Genomic DNA, 26,965 nt, shown 5'->3' with positions numbered 1-26,965 from the left:
TTAAGAAATGAAACCTGCAGGTGAAGCTTTCACTTCACCATCACCCTCAGGAAACCCCCAAAAACCAGACTCTTTCTGACCACAACAGCCCAGCCTTTATGCAGTATGTGCCTCTGGAAATGCACACAGCAAACCCTTGGGACAGCAAAAGCCCTGGGGATGAAAAAGTGGAGCCCACAGAGGCAGAACCCAGAAGCCCATCCACATTTCCCTCAACTTCATCTGCCTTTCACAACTCGCATGCTGCTATTTTCCCCACTACACAAAAGCCAGTGAAAGGGGCAGAGGAGAAATAAGGTTGCTAACAACACCAAGACTTACTTTGAATAAGATTATACATCACGATACATCCCCCGCCGCTGAACAGTCCCATGAAAACAGCCATTTGCTGCAGTTTTCTTAGAGAAACTGGCATTTTTCCTCCCTGAAAAGAAGACAGTTGTTGTAAAAGAAGAAAGCCAAAGGGCTACTTGCCCCTCCTCCTCTTCCTAAAAGCCCTTTCCAACCAGGCCTGAATGAAAGCGCAGCGCGCAGGCATCGAGCTCCGGCCTGCTGGGGCCCCACCGTGCGCCCAGAGGGAAGAGTGGTGAGAACAGAGCAAACTGGGAACCCAGCTGAGCTGAATGTGTTTATTCAACTTCTTTTAGCGATGCCACCACTTCGCTAATTGCCGAGGAGAAAACGACCTCCCCGGTGTGGCCGGGGGCCAGTGCCGTGCACGGCGGCGGGGGCTCCCGGTGCCCGAGGGCTCGCTGCACACTGCCGCCATTCAGGCTCCGGGGCCCATTTCTCTCTCGAGTAAACGCGCTAAAGCAAACACGCTCGCGGCAGGGATGGATCTGGCCTTGAGTAGTGAGGGACAGAGCCAAGCCAGCACTGTGCCAGCAAAGATAATGGAGCCAGGGTGTGTGTATTCTGTTGTGTCAATTTTTTTCCCAAGCTGTGGATAAACAGGAAGTCTCTTGCAAGCTGTTTTTCTTCCTTCCTGTGCCCCCCACCCCCCCGCCCAAACTTGCCCTTTTAATGAGTCACAATTTTGACATTTGAATGCATGACCCAGCAGAATAACAAACGCTTCCACAGCTTGGGCAAGAGGGGGACTGAAGAGCCTGAGCTAATGCTCCTGCCCACAGCAGGTTAGTCGGAGTCAAGCTGAGCTGTCAGTGGGGGCGTAGCACTTTGCTTCAGGCTGTGGCAGGACGGGACTTGAACAAGCATCTGAGTATTGGCTTCTGCTCTTGATTCTCTTGGAGCTGGGATGGGTGGGAGGAAGGAATGGTCTTGACAGCAATTCTAAAAAAAAAATAGCAAAAAGCTTTTCTTTTTCAATGGGCACATAGGCATATGAATAATTGGAGGAGCTGTATGGGACTTCTAATCCCAAAGGCTTCACAACCCCAATACTTGTCACACGACGTTGTGGCTTAAGTGCTATGTTCATTGAGAGCTGATTAATAAACCAAGGCCCAAACCAGTTACAGAAATGTGACCTGGGCAAGGCCGTTTGAGCCCTGCTGTGAAAACCACCTCTAGCATCCCTCAGGTGTGTGTTAGTCAGGTATTGTTCAGCTGACAACCACAGCTCAGCAAGGGTGGAGAGACAAGTGTCAGAACTTCTTCCCATTGTGGCCAGCTCAGGGTGACATGGACAGCCTCCCTCTGCTCACCACTCGCCTGACATGCCCTCATACTGACACTTGCATGCTCTACACTGAGGGAAACTCAAGACTCCCCAGGGAAGTAGTCACAGCACCAAGCCTGAGTTCAAGAATAGTATGGATAATGCTTTTGGGCACTTGGTGTGATTCTTGGTGTGTTCTGTGCAGGGACAGGAATTGGACTTCATGATCCTTGTGGGTCCCCTTCAACTCAGCATATTCTATGATTCTACAAAACTGTGAACGCAACTCAGGTATAAATTTCATCTCCTGCCCCACTGGTACTGACACTCAGTTGTAATGTATTACTAGGCTGAACGCTTTCCTTGCTAACTAGAACCCTTAAGAACTTAAGTTAACCTTTGTTAACCTAAGAACCTTTAGTATATAAGTTTACTATTTAAATAATTTCAGATTTCTGGATGGCTAGTAATGTTAGCAACCCAGAGAGGCATGTGGATGTTATGCCTATTTTATGTCCCAAAATGCCATCAGTATAGTTAGTTATCATCTCTCTCACTCCTGATCTGTTTCTCTGATGAGTTTTTTCTTCTCGCTTTCCCTGGGGAACTTGCATGGTATGAGAAGTTACAGCAGAGGAAATGTGCAAGTGTGGTTTTACAGAGAAACAGTGGTAGTCATTTCACAAGGACAATGAGAACTTCCTGCTCGTCTGCTTGTGTTTGCAACTTTCTTTAAATCCCCACAAAATCTGATTAAGAACCAAGTTTCTTATAAGATAGATCTGGCCAGGCAGAGGCTCTGACACCAACACCACATAACAGGGATGGGAAAAAAACCCCATGGTAAATCTGGAGGGAGGATCAGATATAACAGTTTGTGACCTGCAGCATTTGTTTTTGCCCTTTTTAAAGTTGTGGCCAGGCAAAATTTGCTTTCTGTGATTAAATTCAGGGTAATGGAATGCAAATGTCTGGGGGTGGGGGGTGCTGCTGGCAGTTTGCTGAGTAAGGGTGGGAAGTCAGGGACCTCTTGCACCAGTTTTGACTGAGGCTCGGGAGCTGCCCAGTAAACTGCGGAAATTAGAGGCTCTGCAGCTCACTGTCAGTGGGTTTGAGGTTTGTTGAGTCTCACGGTCTGCTCACACCCAGACAAGGGAGATGGATGGAAAGTAAGAAAAGCTTATTGCTGATCAGTCACATGCTCACACACACACTCTAAACACCTCTGCTCCAGTGTTGCAGTGTAGAGACGGTGCCATCTGGCAAGGGAGCTTGGCAGCTGAGCAGTGGTGATCCCATTAAGGATTGCTGCCTCGTGCAGCACGCCTGGCTGCTCCTGAAGTGCTGCCCCTGCCCACAGCTGTCTTCTGTGGCTGCTCCTGCTGAGGCAGAGCTGTGGAGAGCTGAGGTGCACCTAAGTTGTGCACCAAAGTCCTCATCACAGTAACAGGTAGAACATCTCCATTGCTCATGTTCAGTCACAGCTGGACTGCCCCATCCCTGTCTAGCCCTTGATGTTCTGATCCCACTTGTTTCTCAGCTGTTCTCCTAAGACAGTCCTATGTCAGCACACTGTGGGAAAAGGTTCAGAGCTACTCATTTTAACAAGCTTCTCAAGACTGCAAACCGTCTCATCCATCCCACATTTCCTTGCCAGCCTCCAAAACCAAGGATGAAAGTGTCCTTGGAATCCAGAGCATCCCTCTCACAGGGGCTGCTGCTTCCCTTCCCTGCCATCCTGGTCCCTTGTGGAATGGACACTTGAATATTGCAGCCTTGAGCATCCTTTGGCACACAGCTGCTGATGACTTCTGAATGGTGACAGTTTGCAGAAGACCAGAACGTAATAAGGATCTGTTGTCTGCAAGGACTTGTCAGTCAGATTTCTGTCCCATGGCCAACTGTGTTTGCTGCTCCACTGGCTGCTCTGCTGAAGTGCCATGGGAGTGGCTCACTAAAGAAGGGAAGCAGAGTCATGCCCAGAGCTGTGCCTCCTGTCCTGAGTCTTGGTGAACATGACATACAGCTGGCAGACTGGTAGAGGCACACAGGGAAGGACCAAATCCCCTCCACTTCATCTGCCACCAACTGTAAGTAAGTATTTGAAGGAATTGTATAGATACAACACACAACTGCCTCCTAAGGAGAAAGTTCATGTTGCTATCTGTGGTGACCTCTCCTGAGAACCTGCTGTATGACTAAAAGAGTAGGCAAGTCAATTGGTGGAAAAATAGACTTTTCCACAGCTGGTAATGAAAGAAACATAATTTCCAAGCTATGCTGTTCGGCAAAGACGTCTTTTCCTCCATGCTACTTGCAGTGGTAAAAAAGATTAAGTGGAGATTAGCACACAGAAAAACAGTGAACCCACAGTTACCAAAAGAAGAGACCTTAAATCGTTATAACTAGCATTCTCAAAAAATAACTGTTAAAGAGCAGAACACCCTAATAATTGTGACATTCACTTTGTGCCTTGAAAATAGCAGGATATGGAGGAGAAGGATTGACTTTGAAGCTAAGTGGCAGTCAGGCTGTTAACAAGATTTAACAAATTCCCAGGGTCACATGTGAAATGGAGGGTTACTGCAACAGTAAAGGCTGTTTTTAATTAGACTTTGTTTTCTCCACAGAGGATCTTCTAAAAATAGGCTGGCTTAAGAGAATCTCTTATTTTGGCAAATTTGGGTTTTCTGTTTGGTTTCTGAAATTTGTGTGGCAGAGGTTGGTGTTGGGCACTTCCACCAAAAGCAGGTATTGGACAAGAAGGGCATTTTCACCAAGCATGAACATGAATTCCCTGGAATTGAGCAAGGGAGCTGAAGCTGTAGGTTCTATGGGGAAGGCATTTCCTCCTCCTTCTCCTTGTCCTTCTCCTCCTCCTGGTACGACCAAACTCCACCAGCATCTCCAGCCTCTGGGTGCTACCACAGACCAAACAGTAATAGTGGTCTGAAACAAGAGAGAAGCAACTTGATCAACGCAAACTTGGTGTGATCACTGCTGCCTATCTTAATCTGGCCACTGCCTGTCCACCTGGCCAGGACAATAAAGTGCCAGGCTACCAACGGAAGCAACTGGGAGCCTTTAAACTACCTTGAACCACTGCAGACCTGAGGTGTTGGAGTGACACACTAAATAGGTGGAGCAAGAGACTACCATTAAATTAAATTTAAATGTATCAAGACCTGAACACAGACCTGAGCATCTAACTTCAAGGCTGGAATTTCTGCTGACCCTTCTGCAATGGAACTCTCCCTTGGGCTAGTGGGTTTTAATTGGCCCTAGGCACAGCTTTTCAGCAAACCACCCAGGAAGTCATAGGAGATGAGGGGAATGTCAGGCAAACCACACATGAGCACACACTTGTATTTCACATTCTTGCTTTCTTGCCCATCCATTGATCTTCTAAGATCCATAAGGCAGGCATCTGGGTGTAAGCCAATTTCTATACTAATAACATGCTAGGACAACATTTTAGACACATCTTTTTGAAACTCACTGTCTACAACATCCCTTCATCATCAGAACTCTCATCAAAACCAGGATAGTATAGCAGAAGTGTTCTGACAGGATCTCAGCATATTATTTTTCCCTTTTTCCATGGAAATAGCCTCAATGTATTATTTACCTCATTTATGAGAGGTAACAGCTCAAATTTTTGACCCTGACAGCATGTTCAGAAACATCAAAGACTTTGCATGTATAGAGTGCCTTCATCAAGACCTCAGAAACTTGTAGTAAAATTTGCTTAATTCACACTTAAACCAAAAGTAGGATTAATACTTTTTTTTTCTTCTTTTTTCTTTTTTTTCTTCACATGCACTAAAAGCACATATTCTGTAATTTAGGGGGGTAAAACCTCTTTTTAGACAGCTTTGAAATAGTCCCTTCCAGGATCTCCTTGTGGATCAGTTTCTAGATTTGTGTAACTGGTCTTGGTGAGAACGCTTTAAGGGGGCCACTCTACACATGAGAAAGACTACCAGCAAGAAAGCCAAAAAACAGTGTTAAATTTATTATCTGCCTCTGCTACTAGCTAATTAACAAGGGGAGAGAAAGTAGTCAATAAAGTGATTAAGGACTCTAAACAGACACTTCACTCTTGTATCCCTTCTCCTGAGACACGTGCTATAAAGCAGTTGGCCTCAGCATAAAACTTGCATGGTGCCTTCAAATATCTTAGTTTCATTTCATTTTCCTTCTCTCTTGGGCACTCTCATTTTCATGGTTCTGTTCTATTTACAGAGTAGAATTTCTGTTCTGCTGTGACAGACACTTCCTCATGTGCTCTTGAGCTGTGTTGTCTCATCCGGTGGGCTCACCTGTACTGCATTTCTCTTCCTCCTGCCTGTCCACCTTCACCCCTCTCTGTGCCCTCTTCCCTGAAAATATTGCACCACCACCCTGGTGCTGAGCAGACAGAGGCAGTGGGGCCACCACTCCTATTGTCCAAGGAGTCCTATTGTCTCCTGCTGTCCCTCGGTTTATCCCTCTGTGAATAGAGTCTGTCTTCCTAACTGCAGGTAACAAAGGCAGGTGGCAAAATCCTTCATTGGTTTTCTCTAAGTTGGAAAGATGCTACAGGCTGGTTTGTTCAGTCTCTTTGAAGGCCAGGCCCATGTGCCAGCAGTTCAACAGCCTGCTCCAGATCACTCTCCAGTACAACTAGAGCTGCCCGTACTTTGTAACAAAATACAAGGGACATATCCCAAAGACAAGGCACAACCAGGGTGTATTATTAGAGAACCAGGATAATTATACTTACAGTGTGACCCATTTTTGCTGCTATTGGAGGATGGCATTATAGGTTAATGCCTAATAATCTGTCATTAACATCCCTAATTGTATGTTTCTGTAATTGGACACCATGGAGGGGGGAAGAAGGTGTGAATGCTCATCTTTTGAGTTTTAGAGGTGAATTGCAAAGGATTTAAGAGTAAGAATTCATAAGTAGGGTAAATGAAAAAGCTGCATTCAAGGTGCAAGAAAAAAAGATCAGTGGTGTTTATGGGTTTAACAGTGAGTGGTTTACCTGGAAAAGTTGTGGCACAGCTTCTTGGCTTCCTTGCTGCTGGGAGTGAAGTCATGAGTGCTGCAATCCAAGGTTCAAAAGAATTGCTCTATGCTGTCCCTGCACCTCCCCACAGCCTGCAAAGTGGGCTAGCTTCCAAATGGGCATATTAAAACAAAAGAATCGTATAAAGAAACAGCAAATAGAGTCCTTTGACTGTCTCAAACTGTCATGATGAGAGGGAATAGCATTCTGTGCTTAGCAGAAAGGGACTGTCAAGCCAGTGAGGTTTTCATAGTGTGATGTGTGTTTCCCATATATAATTGTCTAGAATAGGTTCACTGAACCTGCAAGGTAAAGGAGCAGGGAAGAGTACAAAATCATTTCTCACAAAAGGAGTTTGCAATTCTTTCTAAGCAGTGGTAACTGCTTATCTTTCTTGGCAGTTTGTGGGCATTTATCATATGCTGAAGACATTGACAAAATCTCAAGTCAACTTACTAGATCCTGAGATGTGTGAAAGAATCAAAAACCACCAGAAATCTGTGATAACCTTCTTACCTAACAGGTTACATTTTACCTTGTAAAAGGAAACTAAAATGGTCTCAGAAGTTCACGACAGTACTGCAGACATCATTGGGCTAGGAACTCTATGTGGTTATGTTAAAAATCAGTACTGACCTGGAAGTTTACTGTCTCTAACTCAAAACATATAATCAGATAACGCTTATGCTTGTCTGTAGTCTTTTTGACTTCAATAATATCATCCACATGCACACATTAAACAGGCATGCAGTAGACAGTGACCTAAAAGAACTGAATGCCAGGGGAGGGCAGTCACAGGGAAAAAAAATGTTTAAAGCAGAAACATAGTGTAAATTATATGATGCTTTCTGCCTTGTTTGCCTCCAGAAATGAGGGGGTAAAAGATGTGGTCTGCTCTGCTGTGATCAGAGCCTGATTTACAAAGCTTTTACAAATATCAGTGGTGCTGGGAAGGTCTGCAGTCCTGTGCCCAAACACCTTGCTGATCTAATGCTTTTTATTACATAGTTTTACAGCAGTACATACTTCCAGCACTTAACAAACACCCTGCTCCTATTCTTACTTCCTACTGAAAACCAAAACTGAAAATAAATGCTACCCTAATTCTTCTCAGATGAGGTAAGTTTATTTCAAGTGCCCTTTTCTATACCCTCACAGAAGGGCCCCTCCTCCACCGTTCTGAAAGTCAAGTCCTTTTTAAATATATCAGATCAACACTTACAGCCCAAGGCTTTAAAGAAAACTAATTACTTTCGAACATCTTGGGCACCTGGATTGGTTCCAGAAGTTGGTCCTTGCCCATTATGAGCAGACCTGGTTCAGTATCAGCTAAATTTGTTAACACAAATTAGGATCTGGGGAAGAGCTAACCTCAAAGACTCATGACTTTTTAATAAGCACTGAGGACCAAAACCAGCACAAGACCAACTGGGATTCTGACCTAGAAACATTCTATTATCAGAAAGACAAAAAAAGAGAAAAATAATTATGATGGGAACCATTAAAAATAAAATAAAGAAGTTCCCATAGTACTTGAAGGTTTCTGTTCAGACAGATCCAGCTTGTTAACTTGTGCATAGAGCTTTGCTAGACTGAGAGTGCAAAAGGGCAAAGGAAGTGGTGGAACCTGCCACACTCCACATGCAGCATCTGGAATCAGACCTTTAACTTCAACTGGGGAGTAGCTACTGATTTATTCATCCACCCTTGGAAAAAGGAAAAGTTATGCTGGATGCTCACAAGATAGACGTATCAGATTCCCTTCCAAATATGAGTCAGGACAAGAGGAATTTCAGAGAACAGCTGACTGCAAACCGTATTTTCCTCCTCAAAATATGTGTGGGAAAGATTTTAAGGAATACATGTTTCTCTGTTTAATAATTTGCATGTGAGTCACTAAATCTTTAGTCTTTCAATAGTTTCTGTTAGGGAAGGCAGGGATTTTTAATTTTCATGTTGCACATCTGTGGCAGAAAACCACAGAACAACGTCACAGGAAGCCAGTTCCAGGTCAGGCACTTGACTCCCAGAGACCTGGGCTGTTCCCTGTTGCCTGCCAATTCCCTCTCTTAGGCTAAAACATGCCAGACTAGATAGATTCAGCACAACTCCAGGGCTGTTTCCTAAAGCAAACCTACCTTTAGAGATATGGGGACAAGCTTTCCTTTATGGAGCTACAGCACAGGACTTTGTCCAGCAAGGAGGCATGATAGCCCAAGAGCTGGACAAAAGCACAGACCACACCTTTATGTACTGGTGATGGGTGAGATTTTTTCAAAATATTGTGTGCTTTATGTGTGCTCAACAGGTGATACCTTTACAGGATCATTGTCTTCAAAAGGATCTTTGAAAATTCAGCATCTGCTTTATAGTATTTTCAAGGCACATCCTCACTAGTAGCTTTCAAACAAGGCTGCTAATAGCATACACCATTTCCTCAGAAAATGGTAATTTTCAAATATTAGTTTGTGGTGTTTGTTGATTAAACACTAGATTACAGAGAGCTCAATACAATGAAATTTGACAAATATGGTATATGTGAGACACATAGGTGGGCTGCGATCCATTTCTGTTTATTTATGTTTTTTTTCCCATACATTTTACTCAGCTCTGTGGTGGTGGGAATTAGGAAGGATGATGGATACCATTGCTTTTGTATAATGTTGCTCCTAAGGACTCTGCCTATATAGAAAAAGCCCCTGCTTAGTGTTACTTATCCATGAGTTTTTCAGTTCATATCCTACCAGCACAAACAAAGCAGAAGACAGAACTCCCAGGTTTCACAAGCAGCTCAGGGACTGACTCACTGTATCACTGTGGCTAAAACAATAAAATTTGGGTGTCTCAATTCACACATGCAAAAATAAGTTACTAAACACTTACTGGTTCCTACTTTGCTGAAAGGATATTTAATGGCTGCAAAGTGGTCTGACAGCCTAAGATGTAATTTTACTTAGGCATGCAATTGCCCATGTGCAGTACACACATGTTAAGAGCATAACAATGTGTTCCAGACCAAAGGAAAAAAAAAATATATAGATTTTGCAGTCTGGCACAGGGCATGTTGTGGGACCAGCAGAATAATTATAGCAGCTGCAGCTGGTACTTATTAGAAAATTAAAGAAGCTGTTAACAGGTTATTAATAATCTACCTGCCTTAATAGTATTCAGTCAACAGGCATGAAGGTGAGGGGGTGGAGGAAGCAGTCACACCTTCCTCTAAGCCACTGTAGAAGACCAATACCCTCATTTATCATCACTTTGTAATCTGCTTGTTTACTTCCCTCCTGGTGTCTCTTCCCACTGGCTCTTCTCTCACAGCTGACTCTCACACCAAAGGACTCCTAGGCTCTTGGCCAGGGAAGCCACCTGCAACAGCCAGTCCCAAGGGAAAGCCAGCCCTCGCTGCAGTGTCTCAGCCTGGTAGTTGTCTCCCTGCTGTTGCCTGTAAACACCTCTCCCGAGTGTGTTCTCCTACTTTTAAAGACTATTTTGTATGTGAGGTATCCCTGTCCATCTACAGCACACTTGGACTTGTTCTCTTGTATCTTGGTCCTTTGTGTAGGCAGATGGCTGGAGGACTAGGGAAAAGCAACTTGTTCCCTGCTTCTTCAGACAAACACACACTTTCCAGAGCAGACAGATGCCTTACAGGCAGATTCAGGGCATCAATCCATCTTCTGGGTTCAGCTGTAGAGTATAAAACATTTGTTGGCTCTGGTCTAATGCTTTTTGACATTGTCAGGCCCCCTTCAGTGAAGTACTGCCTTGTAACCAACTTGACAGCAAGTATTGTTCTACATTTATTAATACTGTACGTGCTATCTTCAAACTGACAGGTTCCAAGGCCAGGCATCAGCTGTGCTCAGATCTGACTTTAAAAAAAATTGAATCAGACAATAGCATAGATCTCCTGCTGCTAGTAAGTAAATAAATAAATAAAAGCATGCCTTCATCATGCTGCTGCCACATGGTTTTACCCTTTCAATCTCAATTTTGCAGGAATTTTTTTCTTTTACATGGAGTCTTAAAATATGAAGTAACTGCTTCCCTGCACCCTCCCATTCTTGGCTTCTTTGGGAAAGGACTTTTGGTTTTTTTTCCCTAGTCTTATTTTATTCCTTGCTCTCTCATTTGGATGCAAACCTGTATTGCAGAAACTTGAATCTACATAAAAGTTAATTAACTTCAAGAACTGTCTCTCCTCTCCTCTCCTCTCCTCTCCTCTCCTCTCCTCTCCTCTCCTCTCCTCTCCTCTCCTCTCCTCTCCTCTCCTCTCCTCTCCTCTCCTCTCCTCTCCTCTCCTCTCCTCTCCTCTCCTCTCCTCTCCTCTCCTCTCCTCTCCTCTCCTCTCCTCTCCTCTCCTCTCCACTCCTCTCCTCTCCTCTCCTCTCCTCTCCTCTCCTCTCCTCTCCTCTCCTCTCCTCTCCTCTCTCCTCTCCTTTTTTTTTTAACTGAAGCCACTATAACTTTCTATTATTTTTAAAATGTTCAGCTTAATGGGTTATGTTTACTTAGTCAATAAGCTGATGATGCCCATGACAGGACCAGAAGTGTTTGGTTAGCAGCAGGGAGGAAAAAAAAATCAATAATTCCAAGCATTTGGCAGCTTTGTGGGCAGGAAATAATTTGTATTCTTTGGTTTAAATCAATGACCTTCTTTTCTTTGCTGTTCCAACAGGAAATTATAAACTCTGTGAACACTATTTGCATTGTGCCTTCTGCAACACACTTGTATATGCCTGGGAAAAACAGTATGTTAACCCCAGCAGTGCTCTCTGAGCTCCCCGTTAAAGAAACCCAGGCACTTTGGCACAGAGCTTTTCAACAGGCACTTGTATTTATTAGAAGCAGAAATAGTCTAGAGAAAGATGTGAAAAGAGCTCCTCCTCCACTTCCAACAGCACCACTCTATTTGATAACTGATGTCTACTGCAGAGTATGAAAAAACGCCTTCTTTGTAACTTGGCAAGATGCTGTATTTTCAGACAGAAACTTGCTGCTTCTGCTTTAAAGCTACATTTGCACTTCTGTATCTTTCTTGTCAAGGTTATGTTAATATGCCAGGTATTATTTGAAAGTGCTGCATTTTTGCTTGAATTCAGCATTACAAAGTTCATGGTTTTGAAAGTTTCAGCCCCCTTGGTGCTGTCCTTCTGCAATGTTCACTTAAGGAAGAAAAATAAATAGATTCCTTGTCTTGCCATACTCATGGGAAGCTGTACCAGGAAAGTGATGATCCAAGAAAAGGACCCAATGTTTAATCTGGCAGTGAACTTGCCTTTCAACCTTTTCAGCTGCCCTACAGTGCATTAAATCCAGTTCAGATATTTTTAACAAGTTGGAGAGCTGGCATTCAAGAAGACAAGCTAGTCACAGGAGAGGGAGGAGGTGTGCGACCCTTCTTACTGTGTGAACAGTGTGAGCACAACACAGCCCAAAGTCTGGGCTTCTTGCCTAGGGCCAGAGCTAAGTGTTGCAGCACCAGCAATTGGTACTATAAAGCTTCTAGACCTAAGCACTCCTTGATGTGCTTAGCTTCATTCTGTGCAGGAGAATGATATGGTAAATCAGTCTGGAGAACATGACTATAGTCCCAGAAACTACCAAGGTCTCAGTTGTCTGCACTGAAATTAAATGTCATAAAATTCAGGCATCCAGATTTCTCTGCTTTGTTTTTGCACATGACAAGTCCTTTTACAGAAGTTCTCAGCATTCCTCCAGTGCTCCCCAAGCCCCTGGCACAAAGCTGTAATCATTAGGTGACACTTGATACATATTTATTAGTTACATCACAGTTCCCTCTCTGAAACAAAAAGGATGGGAATATTTCTCAGAATGACTGAAGTGGAAGTAATATGCAATTTTTGCTCTCCTGCTTGGTTTCTATTAATTTGCCAGATGTAAATTTGCCTATCCTGACCCTACAAGCATTCCACTTCTTCCCACTGCTAACTCTATGTGCTTACTGGGGTCTCTTCCAGATCTGGCTGCTAGAGCACCCTTTGCATTTCTGAAATTTGCTGTTCCTGATTGAAGGGACCTGACCAAGAAAACGAGCTGCCTCCCTTTCTCACTGACAAGAGATCAAAGCAGCATCACAGTATCAGAGCAGGACTGAGGTGACTCTGGAGGTCACTTTGTCCAGTATCCCTGCTCAAACGTGGTTGTCTACAGATGGTTGCTGTCTAGGATGATGTCTAGACTGCTTCTGAGTATCTCCAAGGATGGAGACGCCACAACATCTTTGGGCAACCTGTGCCAGCTCCTTGTCAACCTCCCAGTGAAAAACCATTTATTGATGTTCAGACTGCACCTCCTGTGTTTCAGCTTGTGCCTATCACCTTTGGTCCCATCCCTAGGTATTGCTGGAGAGAACCTGGCTCCATTTTCTTCACATCTTGACATACACTGATGAGATCATGCTTTCACCTCCTCTATTCAGAATGGTTCCAGAAAGCAGAGGGATAAATAATGGGATAAATTGGGTAGGTATTGCTCAATTTACTTTCCTCTACTGAGATGGTCATAAGAAATGTTCCTTTCTTTTCTTGTTGTCTTCCCACTTTCCTTTTTTTCCTCATGCACACATCTTCTAAATTTCATGCTGTCACTTTCTTCCATTGAATATATGTACCTGGAATCTTTTTATATCACTACAAGAAATGTTTAATCTGGAAAGGCATGCAAATAGAACAGCTCATATGAGAAATATGAACTGGTTTGGTTAGTTTTAGGCTTTGGACTGATTTGTGACTGATTTATGCTTCCATGTGAATAAAACATAATCAGAAACTGTGGAGTGATACTACTGTATATACAATGAGGAGAACTGCTGCCTCCTGTTACTCATGGGAACGTATAGGCCATCATCTAATTTTTAGAGATTGTGAAAGGTGTGCTAAGTGACTAATTCATTTCACTAATATCTGACAAGCCACTTTCACAATGGGAAAAATTACCTTCCTAGATAATTTGGTTTTTAACAACTTATCATAGTCGTTATTCTCCTAAGGGTGCATAATTTCCACTATGCAAAAAACTGGCATGGAATAAAAATGCTGATAGACAAAAAAATCTGTGTTTAGCTTTAAAACAGAAGTTTGTGGGTTGTTGGTTTTTTAATATGTGTAACTATGGTCTTTGAGATTTTTGCTCAAAAGATAGCCACGTGTTTCATGTGGTTTCTGTTTACAAAAAGGAAAATGTATTTTCTGGAGAAAATAAACTAGATTACACCACAAGAAAAGGAGGTTTCATGTTTCAATGTTCAAGAGTGCTCAGATGGAAATTCAGCTCCATAACCCTTTACTGAATTTAGGACATGGATTTTTCAGTTGTCTCTGTTCTTCAATATACTGTTGTATTCATACTGAATTGAATGAATTTCTGTAGAAGTAAAAAACAAGATTTTCTCTCTTTTGTGTTTAATACCAGGGAATGACTTTGCTGACTTCAGTAAAATAATTATTGATTTACACCACTATAAGCAGGGGAAAAGTCAGATTAGGAATGTATCTCAAATTGACAATGTTCAGATGCATATTTAATGTTTGTTAAATGAAGCATTTGCAATAAAATGCACTATTCACTGTTTTTACTGTTCTGCCTGTAAATGCATTGTGAAACTGTGGTAGTTTTCTTTAATCTTTTTAAATTTAGTAATGAGGACCACAGTATCCAAAATGTTACTCTCCTCACATGATGCCTCTTCAGCATAAACCCAGTCTCATCTCCAAAATGGCAGAACTGGCTGACAGAGCTAAAATGTACCCGTTTTGGCACTTCTGCCCAAGTCTGGCACAGATGAGGGACAATACTTCCTTTCCTGGATATCTGTATCCATTAGACACACCCTCAAGTGTCTTATTTGTTGTTTTCCATTTATGTTGGCCATTCCTTTCTAACAAGCCATTCTCCTCCACCCAAGACAAGCAGCTAGGGGAGAAAATGGCTGAAAATGCTTGGAAGCTCCTATAAGCATGGGATTTTCCCCTGGGCATGCTTTGTCTGGGTTGCTTTATGATGCAGAGGTCTTACTGGAAGAAAGAACTGGCCCTACAAGGTCTGGATACTTTGCTGAGAGATGAATGCTTGTTAGCATACATAATATACAGTACTGGTGGGGAGAGCAAGAAGAAATGAGCCAGTCTTTTGAGCTTATGCAACAAGCTGCACTCCTCTGACTGTGCTTTTTTCCAAAATCTGCTTGTTAACTATGATCCAGCAAGTGCCATTAGTGCTTCAGGGGACTAAGAGTCTAAGCCAGTTTATTGACGAAAGCAACAACTTTCTCATTAAATGTTAATGGCAATGTTTTGATTAGTCCCAGGATTCTAGGAGGGAGCTGTGCTCTTCCTTCAATAACCAGCAGTTACAGATGCAGCAAGTGTTAATAACCTCATAGGAAGCAAACTAGGCAGGCATACATTCCATCACCCAGAAAATGGATCTCATGTAGCATTTTGAGGGACTGTTCACACTTTAAACCAAAAAAGTGTTCTATTTTTAATAGGGAGATTTGGGCTGTTTGCAGCACCTAAAGTTGCAGTCCCATCATGTTGTTTCCCATTTCTCTCAGACCTGATGCTTAATGTGCTCCCTGCCATACAATTTAAAGCTTAAAATGTCACCTGGTTGAGGAGTGGAGAGGTGAAGAAATTCAAACAGGAGCAGCAACTGTTCTCACACTTTCAGCAACTGTACTCAAATGTCAAAAGAATAAACATAAGAAATCATGAAAGATTTAAATTGCTTCATATCTGACATGAGCTTTTAAAGCCACAAATGGACTTTTATAGGGAAACAAGACTATGCAGGTGGGTTATGTGGAAAACGAAAAGGGCTTCATATGTGAGTGTGGCATAAGTTTTATCAAATGTTGGTCTAAAGGCTGGAGCCTGGATTTCATCTCTATGCCAAATGAGAGCAGCCAGCTGCTCTGCTCCTCCTACCCATCACTGTTGCCTTAAGTCTTAGCTGGGGGAAACTTTCTGTTAAACTGAGCCCAGCAAATGACAAGCGAAACCCAAATGGAGGGTTTTGAATGGTTTGTCTTTAGGGATAGAGTAACCTTAAGAGATACTTTAGGGATACTGTATTCCAGATGAAGTGATGGATTTGGGATTGGTTTTTTTTTAAAGGTTACTTTTGAAAGGTCTCTCTAGATGTACAGTAACCTTTATGGACACCGTGTCTTTAGGAAAATCCAGTAGGTATTTGGATCAGTAACAAGTCTGATCATTCTGTTTTTCATCGCAGTAAAAGAAAAGGTAGACGGAATAAGACCACTTATTCTCTAAAGTAACAAGTCAGCTGAGATGTCTGCTGCACTTCGCATTTTAGGAAATAGATTGAAGCTGCACAAAGAAATCTGGAACCTTTGTCATGGCCAAGAAGCATGTCTGTTTTTTGCAGTGGGCAGGGCTTTTCCAGTGGATCTATTACAGTTTTCTAGCCTCAGCATTGCTATAACTTAGAAGCTCCTCAAATGCAGCCCAACTTCAGCACAGCACTAGGGTGTACTAACGAGATATTATTTACTGTAGTTTTAGCACATCAGGGAGAGATCTGGCAATATTAGTGACCTCTGCATATCACTCCAGTGATTTTTTTCCCTGGCTTCATTTCAAATAGTTGTATGATAGGCTGATAACCGTATTTTAAACTCAGTCATGCTTGATGCAGGCTTGACTTACCTTACTTAAATTGAAGGTCAGTATCTATGGCTTGATTTTCAGGCAGATGAGGAAGCAGGGAGTGCTACTTGTCCTGTAAAGCAGTAAATGGTAACAGGCCTTTTGGTGCCACTCCTCTAAAACTGTGGTTCAAGATTGCTATCACTCTGCCTCAAACTGGCTAAAAAGCCCTCCTGACAGCTCTTATCCAGACTCCACCTAAAACAAAAGAGCAAATGCAGGAGTGGGTATGTATTAGAGACAGGAGAAGAATATTCAAACATTCCTAAGAATTCAACATGGTCACTCAGCCTCCCATTCCAAGACATGTAGCACTGTCAGGCTATTGCCTTAATTTTCCTTATAACCAATTAATAGTATCGAGAGAAGCTGGTACATGACAATACTTTGACATGACAGCAGTGCCATCAAAAACATTAAGGATCTCCTGTAGCCTTCTCAAGTCTTATTCATAAAACCTTATGAAAATAACCACACACTCTTTTGCATGAAACCATGCCTGCTGGCTGCCTGAATGGTGCTAACAGCAGTTGTAAAAAGCAGGTAACAAACCGTGCATGTCAGCCCTATAACTAAATATAATTTTCATAATAGATGTTCTTCCTATACAGTTCCACTGTTTGTAATGACAAATAAATCCACAGTAGTCCATGAACTGGGACTTCTTGTTTGGCAGTTTATCCAACTTTTATGAACTAACCTACCTGAAAATGGCACTTCTAATGACACTTTATGTGTACCAATCTCTGCACATGCAGTATTTTGCTCTATAATTACCAGGAGGAACAAAGTAGAGGAACCAGTGATTTTTAAGTTTTCACTCTGCAACCAAGACCTTAGAATTGTAAGCTGTGTGAGAAGTGGAATAAGAACACCTGATGTAGTCCAGATCTGGGCCTTTTGGAGCCTCCAAGGCTGACATAGAGCTTAGCTCCCTGCAGCCTTTCCCCTGCAGAGAAGTTCTCCAATATCCAGCCATGTGCTGCCACAAAATTATAATATTTTAATTATCTTAAAGACCCTGTGTGTCTCTGTCAGGTCTGTTGTAACAAAGAGGGAGGTTCCTAAATTTTATGTGCAGATGTGGATACACACAGAACACATGCATTGAGAACAGTTGTTTATGTAGAAAACCAGGCTGAAATATGAGCAAGTCAGTAAAAAAAAAAACTTGGGCAATTCTCAAGACAGCTGTTAAAAAGCTTGATAAACATCAGCAAAAGTGAATGGGACTGAGCACTTGCTATAGAACTGTGTGCCACGGCATCCCAACAGCAGCCTCTTGAGTACTGCCAGCCTGCATGGGTTAATCTTAGAGTATCACCAAGAACAGCCTCAACAGAAATGAGACTTTCATTCAGTGGTCACTCACCCTTAATTAAAAGGACACTTTTCAATTAAACTTCAATGACATCTTCTGAAAAGAAGTTTTACACCTACTATATTTCTTTTGGACAAAACAGTCTGCTCAGCTGTATTCCCAGCTGTACACTCTGTTTCTTCCAGCTTGCTGGCATCCACAGCTATTTAGAAAGGAACTTTGTTATGTCAACTGCTAGGATTTTCTACAGTACATATTACATCACCTTTCCTGAGAAACTTGCCTGAGCAGATCCCTTTTCTTACTTTCCTTTTTTATAATGTCTTTCACATTTCTCTTTCAATATTTGTTGTTCTCTCTGTGGAAACTCAGTTGCTGGTATTTTAAGGAAAGGCTACATAGCAAATGGGTCGCTAATAGAGTTTTTTTCTCCCTGCTCCACACTCCTGGAGAAACTCTCTGTGGCACCTTTAAAGAAAGGTTTAGAGAAAGTTTTCCTTAAGAAAAACCTACAGTATTCACTGCCAGTTTCAGAACAAGAAAATAAATTTGAAGGATAAATTACCTTGGACATTTTAATTCTAAAGGTGAAGAAGTAGAGAGAAGAAAGAGCAAGAGACAAAACCAAACAAGGATCAAATTATGCTACAGTGCAAGTAAAAAGCCAGATCCCTAAATTTCATCCACATCCCTGATACCTGCATGGCTGTGCTTCTGATAAATTTGCTCTTGTGCCTCTGATTACTTCTTCTTGAGTCTTGATCTTTATGAAACAGCCTTGGAAATCAACAGTTATACATCTTTCAAAATTCCCTCTACATAAAGATATACCAATTGAAGTGTGGTTTGGAGACAGTTGAAGGTGCTGTGATCCTGCTCAATTCAGGTCCAAAGCCTTCAAAGTAGGCAAGGTAAGAACGAAGTGTATTAACTCTGGGGACAGGATTTTGAATAAGCTGAGAATGAAGCACAGGAATAAAGAAAATATAGATGTTTCTAACCTTAGGTGTATAAATTTGGGTGACTTAATGCACATGCTCACCAGAATACATGCATACACGTGTGGGCTGGCATGGGAGCTGGTTTGTTGTTTATTGATGCAGGCTCTTGTACAGTCCCTCCTGCAGCACGGGTGTGTGCAGGGGACACATACAGCCTGTTGTAGGGCTTCAGCTCAAATATATGCCAAGGATGTTTATTTTGGCTACTGCTAAGTGGCTGAACATGAAGTTGGGAAGTATCTTTTATTCAAATGCAGCTCTTTCTTCTAAAAACAGTGGCTTGCACATGATCTTCTTGAATAGTTTTGAGCTTTTCTATATAAACAATGGAGAAGGAAATCTAATTTCCAGTCTAGGAAAGGAAACACAGTTAAGTGAACACTTTCAGCAAGGGCAAGCATATTACCTCTGCCTGTTTGAGAACCTACTGAATTGAACAAAATCTTTTCATTAGCTGCAGTAGTCTTTATTACACTCCATTTGAATGATCTGTTTGGGATTAAACATTTCTTGAAAGGCACACTGCTTTTATTACCCAAGCATTTTCCATTCCATTTGCCTCATTTTAGCAAAATGCTGAATGATCTGAATGATCTGTGTCATGTTTAACATGAAGAGTAACTGAGGCAACCTGCATCCTGCAGAAGTGCTTTCTGGCCTTGTGCTTTTTAAGATATCTCTGAAAAATCAACATTAACAAACACAAGCAAGCTATTTTGAACAAGCAGGCATAAATTTAGTACAAACAAACCTCATCTTTACTGGAAAATCTTTCAAGAGGTTATAAAAACAAACAAACAAAACAATTCGAAACCACTGTGCTTCCACAGCAAAATCATCTAAAATTTAGCTTAATCATTTTAAGGAGTATGAACAGATAACTAAAGCAATGGATAATAAAATATACCATGCACTGGCATCCAGTTAATATGTCAGCATACTGGTGATGGTATATAAACAACGGTAAAGCAACAAGAAAATTATTAAAGCAGAAGACAATAATTCATTTACTGTTCTGCTGGAATTACTGCTTAGCAAGTCACTAATACACATTCATTATGAATACTAGAAGTGAGCACAGGCAGAAACTTGCCTGTTACCCAAATGAGTATGACTAGTGCTGAATGAGTCTTTTACTAATCTTTCTTAGAGCCTGAACTTCACTTCCAGAAAGGCAAGATTGTTTGGGAGGTTCCATTTTTCCACTTAAATGCAGAATCAGACACAGGGAGTTCTTCCAAGAGGTCTTTGGGTTTTGGTTTCTTCTGAGCAAAAAGAACATCAGAGTAAAAAAGCCCAAAAACCTGCTCCAAACCTCCCAGTTTTATGTTGGTTAGGGAATTTTATTCTCTTTTCTGGAAGAAAGAAAAGAAGAGGGGAAAAAACAAACAAACAAACAAAAAAACCAGAATAAGGAAAACTAGTCCAAAGCAGTATTCTGTACTTGTTCCAGTTGATCTGTTAAGGATTTTGACAGTGGCCTTTGCCAGAGCAGGAAAGACTTCAGTGTATGAAAAACAGCACCCCTCCCATGGTACAGCAGGACCCCCTGCCCTTTTTTGCAGAAAACACCCACGAGACTGCAAGTACTTTCCCACTTTTCCTGTCTTAGGAGTCTCAGGTGAAGAGACAGCTGCATCATGCCAACCTATTGGGAAACATTAGACATGAGGTGTGTTCTCCAAAAGGTCTGAATCAGGATTGCAATGCCCAAATCAGATGCCTAAAGTAGGGTGGCAGTCTCAATCCGGATTACCCTTTTCCCCTTCCTGAAATGCTGAATTTGCTGATATTCCCTACTTGCCTTTTCAGTTTCTAAGGATTGCTGTTAAAAAGAGGTGATACAGCAACTTAGTTTTTACAGCACCAAAAAATGCTGCAATGAGAGATTCAGCTAATGGCACTGAGGAGCACTTCTGTCATACACAGAAACCCTGTGTGGAATGGACTGCTGTCACAGGTAAATCCAGCTGAGTTAGTAACAGTCTGGAAGCTGTGGCTTTTGCAGAAAAAAGGCAGACTCATGACAAGCCAAGGGATGTGACATAGGAAGGGAATTGCCCCTTCCATTTTTACCTCTTCCTCCCTTCATATTTTATTCCTTGTCCTCTCAGTCTTTTGCAAAAATCCAAGATGGTCATGTTATAGTTACAGACCATGCCAAAGATTTGTCTCCTATCTCTCTGTATGAGTTAATCATTCCCAGCAAGCTTTCTGAGGTGATGAGTCAGTGACACAAAGAAATGACAGATTAGGTGTGATATTTATTTTCTTCTGCTTTTTTTGAAGCATGGCTGTCCCCGCTACCTGAAAGAATGGAGGAAGGGGTAATCAAATGCACTGTAGCTGGGAGCTCTAAGGATAACAGGTCCAAACTCTGCAGCTTTCCATAAAAGGCTTGTAGTTTTTGTATTCTTTTTGCTGTATGTTTACTCAGCAACACTGTTTTAGAAGTTGCAACATTCATCTTTAAACATTAATTACCAAGGCATGATTGCTTCAAAAATCCACTGCCTGAGGCCAGGGCCTAGGAAGTGGAAAATGTAATTTCAGAAAGCGATGAGAACAAATGCTGAGCCTTTTAATTGCAGGTTGGTACAAATGACTAACAGTAAAGCAAAACTCATTTTGGATGAATTTGTTGTTCTGCATGTCAAATTCAAAACTTAGCCGTGAGTTGCCTGGGATTTGTTCTTTCCCCCTACTCTCTTTGTAAAAGTCAGAGAAACAGATGAATTTTTGGGAGGTACAGGAAGTACTTTTCTAAAAATCCACTTAAAATTATTTACAAGAGAGAAAGAGAGGAAAATAGCAAGGAAGAAAGAAAAGAAGGAAGAAAAGAAAGACTAAATGATGCATGCAAAGTCAGGCAATATTGCAACAGTCAGACAATTGCTGTGCTCTTTTGGAGCTTCATTTCAGGGTGAAGGCTGCAGTGATTCTCAGCATCTACCTCCCTCTTCCCCAGTTCTGCTGAAATTTATCCGGAATCACCAGCACTGTAACAATGGATCAGGCCTGCTTCATGATATGTGGCAACACAAGTTTAAATGCTGCTGTGACTCAACATTGCCACATGAGATGTCCCAGCCTGATGCCAACAGAACCAGTGCAATAGCAACGGCATCGTCATCTCCACTCTTTTGGCCTTGCTGTTGGCAGAATGGGGACAGCCCTATGCGGGCACCTTTGCAGGGCATCAGCGACACTTCTTTTCACACAAAGTAGAGAACTTGTCCATTCTAGCCCCACACTGCCACACCTGGGAAAACATATCTGATGGGAGACATGACTCACAGCCTGATGGGTCTGAGACTGGTTTCCTGCATGACCACGGAGACACACCATACAAGCAGGCTCTGTGATGGTCCTAAAGTTGCATTTATGCAACAAAGTCTGGAGGCCAAAGAGACTAAAAATTGTAGTAACTTTTTTTCTAATGCTCACGTTTACTGGAAAATTCCAGTTCTGCTTCTGGGTGTTCTCAGAAGCACTTCTGGCCTCACAGCACTACACAGCTTGTGCCTGTCTCCCTGGGATTGAGACATGTCATTCACTTCACTACCACATGGGCCTAAATCAATAGATATACCAGATATACCAAATACTAGATACACCAAAAATCTGCCTAACCCCTCATATTTCATCCAGAGAAGCAGAGCCAAGGTGTTCATGATGATGGTCAGTGCAGTCCACCTCCTCACCCAGTTGCTTTTAACAGTTCTGGACTGGAAAATTTTCCCCTGAGAGATCTGCTTTTGATATGCTCTGAGTACACTCTCTTGCTGATTCATGCTGATGTACCCTTCTGTCAAATAGGGAATAAAAGACCTTCTTTACCTTATTCTCACCAGGCCTGTACTGCAGACCCTTATTCACAGGTCAGTTTCTACAGGATAGCTCATGACCACACTGAAGAGTTTGGTCCCTTCTGACAGGACTGGCTGCAGCCATGCTGCACTGTGCTCAGCTCACATCTCTTCTCATGACCCTGTAGTTAACAGTCAGTATTTTCTATTCATGGGCATGGTGGGTTTTTTCAGTTCAAAGTATGAAGAGTATTAACAGGTGTATGCTGCAGGCAATCAGAGCAGTGCTATGTCAAAAAACTATAATGCCAGAAAAAAAATGTTGTGTGCTCTAGAAAAATGATGAGCAAGGGCACAAATTATGCTATTGCTATAATGATGAAGCACTGTCCTTGATGAAGGAAACACATTTGGTATCTTCCACATCCATCCTATGTGTTTGAAGCAAACCTTGGAGTGTTCTACACAGCTGACAACACTCACATTTCCTATTGGGTATCCCAATGGATTTGTCCAGAAGAGTGCTCTGACACTGATGGGTATCAGGCATACTGACCATGGGTAGTATGAATGACCAGGAAACCCATTGCTGGAAAGAACAGCAGTGTGCCAAGCTCAGCCACAGCATTTTTAAGCAATAGCTATTCTCCTTTGGTAGGATACATTAAATTCAGGAGAGGTCTCTCACTCTCTTAGACAGAGCACCAAGCAGAATATCAAACCCAAGTGAAACGCAGTGATGTACAGCAGCCCTCAGTTGGTGTGTGAATTGGTGGGTAAGTAAAGATGACACACATTTTACACTGCTCTCTCACACTTTCATCTGAAATCAAGATGAGTACTGCATTTGTAGGGTGATGTCTGAAAGTATGCAGGAGAACACCAGAACTTGCACTGTCTCCCATCCTCCCCTCCTTTCCCAGAAATCCAGTGGCCAGTTTCAGCTCTGTTTTATTACAGGTATGATTGGGAGACTAAGATGAGTCTCCTGTGGCTCTGCCCTTCTAAATGTCACTGCTGCTCTATGGAAACCCAGCTGCCACTATGTTTTCCTGACCACCTCTAAAATGAATGTTAAGGACAGAAAATATTAATTAAATTTTAATTAATAAATTGAATACTGTGGGGTTAATTATAGCTATTTACAGGGAGTGTATGGGATTTGGAGGGCCTACCTTCTGGTGTTTTTACACAGTGTTGCCTCTTCCTTTAAGCTCTAATTAGCTGGCTTTTTTCTTTTTAATAGCCAGCCTTCAAATGACTGCTCAGTAGCTCCCATTTTGTTCCTCATCAGCAGTCCTCCAGCACAGCTGCTACAGAAGGGGAGCAGCCCTGCAGTTTGCCTTGAAGGGAGCAGGTGATAAGAATCTATCAGAAGTGGTGTAAACCGACAAAATAGATTTAAAACAAAACAAACGAAAAACAACCCCCCAAAAAACCAAACCAGGAGTCCCAACCAGTAAACTGTGTTAAGCAAGAAAACTATATAAGAAACAAAGAACATGGGAAGAAATAAGAAGGAACTGCAACATCTGAAGCTGCTGCAAGGTCAAAAATGTTCTCTCTGTATGCAGCCCTCTTGTCCAGCTGCATATTCTGCCTTCCTGCATATGCACAATGCCAAAAGCCATCAAGAGCAGATAAGCACCTGGGAAAAAGCAAGCTGTTCCAGCACTAAGTCAGCTGTGAAACTTGACATAATTTCTCCTCTGCTCTTTATTTTCAAACTACACATTTCCTCCCTAGTGGTGAAACCTTTTTAAATTTTAAATGGACCTGATTACCTGTACTTCTAGCTACTCAATTTATACTTCTAAAGAAAAAGGGTCCTTTCAGGACACTGTTAAAGTGAAGGCACACAGTTGCACACTGTGCCCAGATATGAGGAGTTTATTCCAGACAGCATTTCAATCTCATGCCACTAGATGAAAACTAATAGTTTTCAGTAGCCTAAGAACCAGCACAGAAGAAAGCTTTGGAAGTTTGGGGATACTTTGGGCATTGTTTTGTTGGGTTTTTTTGCAATAGTGACCAACACGTTCAGTAAGCAGACCACTGCTTTCCCCCAAGTATCTGCTCCTGGCTGCTATGGGCTCATGACTGAACGGCTGCCACGGAGGGAACAGAGGGCAGTGGCTGGAAGATGAGGGCTGGCATAGGCACCACAACCAGTAGCTGGCCTGGTGCCTGCCTTCTCCTTCTTACCACAGCAGTTGGCTCCAAGTGATAGGCACAGGAGACTGGTTTGGGCTCCTGCTGAGGTGAGACAGGGTGAAGAAAAGAGGAAAGAAAATATGTTGAGTATTGTTCTTTTATAACCAAGAGCAGTGATACTAGTTAGGGAAAGTGGGAATAGAATGGCCAACATGAAGAGCAGGATATCTCTACAATGGAACTCTGTGGTTTCTGAGGTTGGAAAAACACTGCCTAAATTAAGAAAGCTATCTTCCATCTCAAGAAAGGAAACCTAATAGCCAGAATCTTTCTTGCAGAAAAGCCTAACTCATCTGACTCCGCAAGCATGCTCAAAAATCTTATCTATTGTCCTTTGCAGCAGAAGTTTCACCTGCCTAGGGATGCTGAGCTGAGAGCCCCCTCCAGCACCAAGGTGTCTCCTCACCTCATGCTTCATCTGAAAGTGTCAGATCACAGTGCAGAACTCCTGCTCCAGGTCTACCTTTCACATTCACAGAGTTTTCCCCAAAACAGAGAAAATAAAGTACTGTCTTGCAGTATTTGGAGTTGTGACACCTGAGAAATGCTTGCCAGCATGTGTAATAACGCCTCTGTTGCAAGATATCCTTTTAAAAAGCAACCCTGCACAGTGTCTCCAGACAGGCTTTTCTTCACTTCAATAGTAAAACTAATTTTGTAATGAGGAGGTAAAGATCCAGCAGCTTAGAGCTTCTGCTCCTGCCAGGACTTAGCTGCTTATCCCAAGTCCCAAAATGCCAGTTACACCGATGACTGGTCACCCCCACGCCCGTGAGCCGTGGGCTGGGCGGCCTGGCGGCAGGCAGTGAGAGCAGCGGCTCAGTTCCGAGCTCTCAGGAGCCGGGATTAGCGGCGTGTTCGCAGCGGGGCGCGCTGCAGGAGCCAGAGCCGCGGGCGGGCTCGGGCTGCCGCTGCCACCTCCTGGACACCCGCCTCATCCGCCTTGCCCTTCGCAGGGGCAACACTGCGCAGAGAGGCTTCATTTCACTCCCTAGCTCAGCTTTTTGGGCTCCTCCCCACCTCCCTTTGAATCCACCATCATGTAGCACATAACAGGGAGAGCAGCCCAGACAGGGCAGCAGCAGCAGAATCCAAGCCGGCTGCACAGTGCATCCCGCCTCCTGTGGAAAAGGAAGTATTCGTTTTCTTCAAGAATTTCTGTGAAACAGCCAGGCCTCGCAGAAGGACACACAAGACTCATTTAAGAGACACCTGTGCATTTCAGGGATGAAAAGCAGGGGTAAGGGCACCAAGGTTAATGCCAGAAGTGTTGCCTGAGGGGCTCATAGGGTATTTATTTGAGGAAGAACCAGCCTGTGGAGACGGGTCTGACTTGCCTTGGTGGCTGATTAGCTTTAGTGGTCATGTACAAGTGCAGATATGAAATCCTGCCATTTATGCCAACAGCAGTTGTGCTGTCACAGAGAACTGTGCCCTTTAACATCCAAAACACGAACTGTTGCATGTGGCTACACCACAGGCATTTCTCAGAGCAAGGCTAGGGTTAGAGAGGCCACCTCGTTCTGAAACAATCCAAAATTATATCTCCCATGTACAGCAGCTGCAGTTCTTTCTATTTCTTATAGCTGCAGAGTGGGACTTGACCACTGCCTCCCAAATGGCAAATGGAATACATACACTCAGTCCTCAAAATCAGCTTGCAAAATGAGCTTGGGAACAACTCTTAGTGCAGAGATGTCTCCAAGGAATGGTTTAAAGAGTGCAATTAGGAGTGGTAGGCCAGAAAAAAAGCTGTGAGGTTGGAAAAAATGTCTGAACCAGTAGAAAGCAAAATGAAGCCAAAAAGAAGAGTTATGGGTAGAGTCAGGACGCAGGCAGCAACAAAAAGCTGCAGGCTGCAGAGTGCAGGGCTCCACACTGAAGACTCTTCTTTTACCCCAAACTAAGAAGCAACTTAAGAAAAATGGACTTTGAAGTTGTCAAATGCATGCAGCATGTAAAATAAAGGGTTTCAACTTAGTAGCAGCTGTTTTAGGGATTACTATAACATGAGACAGTGGCACTAGAAGCAATGGGCCTTATGAGATGTACACATAATAAAATGTGGTCTGTGATGGGAACTTGAATGATCTAAGTATTATACAAATGCTGCTGCACTCCTATGCTGCAAATGACACTGGTTTCCATTTCAGAGGACAGGGCTCAGCAGCAATGTGGAGTCAGGCTGAAGGACCCATAAAGCAAATGTGCAGCAATGATGAGGCAATGTATTTATTTCAGAATT

The 26,965-nt window shown here is 42.7% G+C and overlaps 1 protein-coding gene across 4 annotated transcripts in view; it reads right to left on the bottom strand.

The window, feature by feature from the left end:
• COA1 (cytochrome c oxidase assembly factor 1) overlaps positions 1-26,965 on the bottom strand; it is a 51,935-nt gene that overhangs the window by 7,504 nt on the left and 17,466 nt on the right. Inside the window, exons 2-5 of one of the 4 annotated variants that reach the window (XM_079301464.1) lie at positions 23,682-23,849; positions 16,376-16,573; positions 2,845-3,000; positions 322-424 (exon numbers count right to left, since the gene is read on the bottom strand). In XM_079301464.1, coding sequence (XP_079157590.1) covers positions 322-424; positions 2,845-2,880 — 139 coding nt within the window. In that variant the 5' untranslated portion in view covers positions 2,881-3,000; positions 16,376-16,573; positions 23,682-23,849. The remainder of the gene's footprint in view (positions 1-321; positions 425-2,844; positions 3,001-16,375; positions 16,574-23,681; positions 23,850-26,965) is intronic. The other 3 variants (XM_079301463.1, XM_079301465.1, XM_079301466.1) reach the window with 3 other exon arrangements.

This window comes from Erithacus rubecula, assembly GCF_903797595.1.
Source record: "Erithacus rubecula genome assembly, chromosome: 3".
Taxonomy (NCBI): domain Eukaryota; kingdom Metazoa; phylum Chordata; class Aves; order Passeriformes; family Muscicapidae; genus Erithacus; species Erithacus rubecula.
This window is presented reverse-complemented; position numbering and strand designations above follow the sequence as displayed.